The sequence below is a fragment of the Osmerus eperlanus genome, chromosome 2 (assembly GCF_963692335.1).
Source record: "Osmerus eperlanus chromosome 2, fOsmEpe2.1, whole genome shotgun sequence".
NCBI classification, from domain to species: Eukaryota; Metazoa; Chordata; class Actinopteri; order Osmeriformes; family Osmeridae; genus Osmerus; species Osmerus eperlanus.
The window spans coordinates 9,243,080-9,247,665 of NC_085019.1; the positions used below are offsets into that span (position 1 = coordinate 9,243,080).

At 39.3% G+C, this 4,586-nt stretch overlaps 1 protein-coding gene across 2 annotated transcripts; it reads right to left on the reverse strand.

Annotated features, from left to right (window-relative positions):
• Positions 1-1,020: 1,020 nt before the first annotated feature.
• On the reverse strand, positions 1,021-4,075 carry LOC134037756 (uncharacterized). Of its 2 annotated transcripts, none has more exons than XM_062483276.1 (4): positions 3,973-4,075; positions 3,473-3,811; positions 2,656-2,774; positions 1,021-1,980 (listed from the first exon to the last, which is right to left on the reverse strand). In XM_062483276.1, the coding sequence occupies exons 1-4, from the start codon at positions 4,031-4,033 to the stop codon at positions 1,894-1,896; spliced, it is 606 nt and encodes a 201-aa protein (XP_062339260.1). In that variant the 5' UTR covers positions 4,034-4,075; the 3' UTR covers positions 1,021-1,893. The 2 variants fall into 2 exon arrangements, with proteins under 2 accessions (XP_062339260.1, XP_062339252.1); XM_062483268.1 differs by having other exon boundaries at positions 3,455-3,811.
• Positions 4,076-4,586: the final 511 nt, after the last annotated feature.

The following is a 4,586-nucleotide window of genomic DNA, read 5'->3' on the forward strand; positions in this document are numbered from 1 at the left end:
GTAGCCTAATGTAGTGTCCTGGGTTTTATATAATTATTGAACATTTCTATAAAACCTGTTGTGTTACCTATTTTTCTGGTAGTGTAGATGTTCAAGATAAAAGTTGACTACAGAACTGTGAAGTGACTAGCAGTTGGACCAGCAAGTTGACTGCTGTCTGCTCTGCAGCATGCTGTGTGGTAAACATGTCTCATTTCAGTTGTGGAAACTATAACATGGTCTCATTTCCACTCAAGGGGTCTACAAAGCATTCCTTTAACCTCTCGATTATAACTCAGTCAAATTGTGAGTACAGGAAGTCTTCATCTGCCACTTCAACCTACACACATGCACAAAAACTCCAGAACACACATATCTGCATCTTTACACCTTGTGTAAACCTTCCGCCAACAATGAGCGAGCAATGCTTTGCAACCCACTGCAAACTCAAAAGTCCACAGGCAAATTCACAGCTCTGACCACTCTTACCACATGCCCTTGTAAGTATATCAAAACAGTCGCCTCCGCTCAAAACATGTTGACAGTTAGCACATTGGCTCTTGACTCTTCTTCTCTATTTTTCTTCTGCATTTGAGCACGGCTTTTGACCTGGGTTAACTTGCTGTGTCAGTTTGTTAACTCAGGATACCAATCAGGCAGATGGTGCATCAAAGCAAACTCTAAAAGCAAGTCAAACAAACCTTCGTATTTGATCGAAAGTAAAAGACTAGTAAACATATTTACTTGTCTTTTATACGTACACCAACACTTACTGTATGTTTTAAGTCAACAACAGGTTGTCCAGTGTGAAACAAACCTCAATACATTTAAAATAATGTTTGATCTATGTAATTGACAATGGTCTGCTGGTCTTGATAATACCAAATGTGTAATGATTTTAAGAACTTCTCTTCATTATGAAGCTATTATCTTGATCTTTACAGCCTATTTATGAGTCCATTGATAATATAGTAGTCTACTGTAACCTAACCTGGCATACAACATGGAAACCCAACATAAAACTGACAACCACAACAACCACAAAGGAAAAACTGTAATTATTATTTATTCATGAAACGGTGAGAGGGAACAAAAAACTAGTAAAAAGCCCATGTTAATAAGCAATAGATTCATCCAATTTGCATTTTGACATTTTGAGTAAGCCTGAGTTGACTTAAATGAAGCCCAACCCTGTGCCATCTGCATGGCAGGAGGGTACTGTGACAGCTCTAACATGCAGATAAGTGCTTTAATAACCTAGTGTGTCCTGTGCTTGTGCTGTGTACTTTTGTTACTGATTACATTTGATGGCAGACCAAAAACTAAGTTTGGTGAGAAAAAAAAATATATATATATTTTTTTTTATATGGTTATATAACATATTATGGTTATATACATATTTATTTACACATATTTACATTTAGCAGACACTCTTATCCAGAGCGGCTTACAGTAAGTACAGGGACATTCCCCCGAAGGAAAGTAGGGTGAAGTGCCTTTCCCAAGGACACAACGTCATTTGGCACAGCCGGGAATCAAACTGGCGACCTTATGATTACTGGCTCGATTCCCTCACCGCTCAGCCACCTGACTCCATATATAACCATTATATGTTATATAACCATTGTATAACATATAATGGTTTTGGAGAAAATAACAATACAGTCAATACAAATTCAAGATATTCAGTCAGAGAAAAGATACACTGTGTCAAAACACAAGCCATATACAGATCATTAAATTCCTTTCACGTGCTTCCTTATTTGCAGACACATCTATGCTCCATTACCCTAGATTACTTCAGTACATGGAAACATACTTTGGAGGAAGATTTTGATAGTTAATGCTAAACCACTGTTTTGCGCCAGTCAACTGAAGGGTTTGTCTGACATTGAGATGTCTCCAGTATGATCTCTAACGTCTGATTGTGGCCCGCATGTCCTCGTAGACATCGTTGGTCCTAGTTGGGGACACTCTCTTCTTGGCCCGCCTGGCCTTTTTCTGGGAAAACAGAAGATGTTTGTTTTTGTGTGTGTCATAACATATCCTAACAGGTGCATTGGCACAGGTTTTATTTTTTTAAATTATTAACAGAAAAATTATTACATATCTTCGAAAAAAAACATATTACAAAGATATATCAACAATAATACACTAGGGGATGCTTAATGTAGAATTAAATACAAATATATGTCTTCAAAGTTTTCACTGCTTTTTGCTTCATTGAGAATTTATCACTAATTAGGTCTGAATAATAAACAATATCCTAAACTAATCTTATATTATTTGTTATGTGCCAATTTCTCATGAAACCTACATTGGCACAGGTGAGTCAAGTCTTGTGTTGCATGTTGGACCTGCAACACACCTGTAACTACATACCAGATGGAGCCAATCTACAACTAATGCATTCATTCCTCAGGGGTGTTTTGATAAATACTTTCCTATCACCTATTGGATGAGTAAGTCAAGATGGAATCTGAGATGGCTGACTTTGCATGAACGCTTCACTTTCAAGTCCTCCAACACCAATGGTATTGTGTTACTCAAGACCACAATGTAGTACTGGCTTGACAAAGGTTATATTACAACACTGATAGTTTCTGTCCGATTATGGACTGCTGAGCCGGCACTTACCACATACGTGCACACTGCACACACACACACACTTCTTACCTTGGGGCAGATGTAGACGATGAGGCCAATTAAGAGCAGTGTGCAGAAGATCGAGGCCAACCCAAAGAGCAAATACGTGCTTAAAGATGAAGCCTTAGTGGCATCACATTGATCTGTAGCTGTGGCAAACCAAGACACACCAAAAAACTGTCACCAGCAAAATCCAAAACAAGTTTCTCCCCTCACTATTCATTCTTTTGTTTCAAAGCTTGAAAACATGAATTGAAAATGTTAAACCGATGTGGGCCTTTAGGCACCTAAATCCCAGGCCTGTGTCAGACTCTAACCCGTGTTTCAATGTCGTGCAGTGGCCAAATAAAAACGAAAGGGTTAAGCCAAACCAGTTTAGTGGCCATGTTTGATCAACTTTAAACTAGAGTTTGTTTGCTCTGACCCTTATTTCTCCATCCAAGTCAGGAAGTCATAAACCCCAGAAGGTGACCATCTCAAATGGTCACCTGTCATTGTAGGGTCATTAACCCTCACTCAGCCTGTGACCATATGCCTTGCTTTCTCACAAACAATTCGATCCGAATAAAACCACTCTCAATACATACAGATACACATTTTTGTGGGCATCATTCATGCTTCGTGCACATCCTTGGACTGGTTCAGAAACCTGTAGGGCCCCATACATTTCTTTGGTTTAGGGCCAAAACCATAGGGCCGCCGGCCTTGAATACATACATTTTACACATACAAGCATAACCAAGAGGAATTCCATATCACCCTAAGAAGTCTACTTGCTATAGTATTAACTCAGAGAGACAGACGTTGACAATAAAGTAACAAAACACACCTGCAGCAGAACACGTACCGTCCACCACCAGCAGGACAGACTCCCCACCGTCTGTCATGAGGATATTTCCTCGATCAAAAAGGCTGTATTCACACCAGTAGATTTTTGTGTCCTCTACCGTCAGGTTTGAAATGGTGATCAACAAATTGTAAGAGTCTCCATTCTCAGTGTAGCTCAGTCTGTGTTTAAGTACAGGTATTGTGGTGAATGTCTTTGTGTTCAGATCAAGGTTTAACACTTGGGTCTCGTTTTTATCCAGGCGGGCACGCAGGATTAGGGACTCTTGTGGCTTTATACTGGGGTTGCAGCTGATGGTGAAAGATTCACCTTCCTTTAGGCGCACTAGTCTGTTCTCTCCTGACAGAGAAATCCAATTTAAGCACACACACACAGATCCTTCTTCAAAATATATTTCTCTACATCGGTATTTAGTATTAACCCCCAGCATTTAAAATAGTTATTTAGAAACAACAATCACAGGAGTAGGATCTGACTGAAAATAATATATTTGTACCAACCTTTTCCAGCCAGGGCTGTGTGAGAGAGAACAAGGATGAGCCAGGCAAAAGCACAAGACATGCTGACATGAGATACAGCTTCTTACTTCTAAAATCTTCAAACAACAGGAAATGTTTGGTTCTGCAATACCAGATTTGACAAGGAGGCGTAAGAAGCATAAAGAGACTACGGACCTCCCCGTGTCTAAGGCACTACTTCGGTTTCACCTTTAAAAAGGTATACAGGGAATTTCCCCCAGTGCCCATTTCTGTACTAGCACATATTAACAGATGGATGCGTTTTAAGACAAATTATCATTTCTGTTCCGTATAATGGGTTCAATTAGCGATACATGTGGAAACATTCACATCCAAACTACTGTACCTTCACAACAATGTTCAAATATGAATGATATTCATGTAAGATGAATCACATTTCATAACATAATAAGCCTTATTTATGTCATCAACGATATGTATCCCATAAAATGGGGTTAATAGCTCACCACAGTGTCATCACAACCACAGTTTACTGCTGACAAATCTAACACCTGATAGCATGTTCAGGAGTTCAGGTCTCAAGGCTAAGAGACAATGACATCTAGTGACAACCATGCCAGTGTGCAGGATAGAAA

Coding starts and splice junctions, on each gene's coding strand:
- LOC134037756 (XM_062483268.1), bottom strand. CDS start 4,033: ATGTCTTGTGCTTTTGCCTGGCTCATCCTTGTTCTCTCTCACACAGCC. Junction 2,775..3,454: donor CGGTACGTGTTCTGCTGCAG/GTGTGTTTTGTT, acceptor GGTTTGCCACAG/CTACAGATCAATGTGATGCC. Junction 1,981..2,655: donor TCGTCTACATCTGCCCCAAG/GTAAGAAGTGTG, acceptor CTGTTTTCCCAG/AAAAAGGCCAGGCGGGCCAA.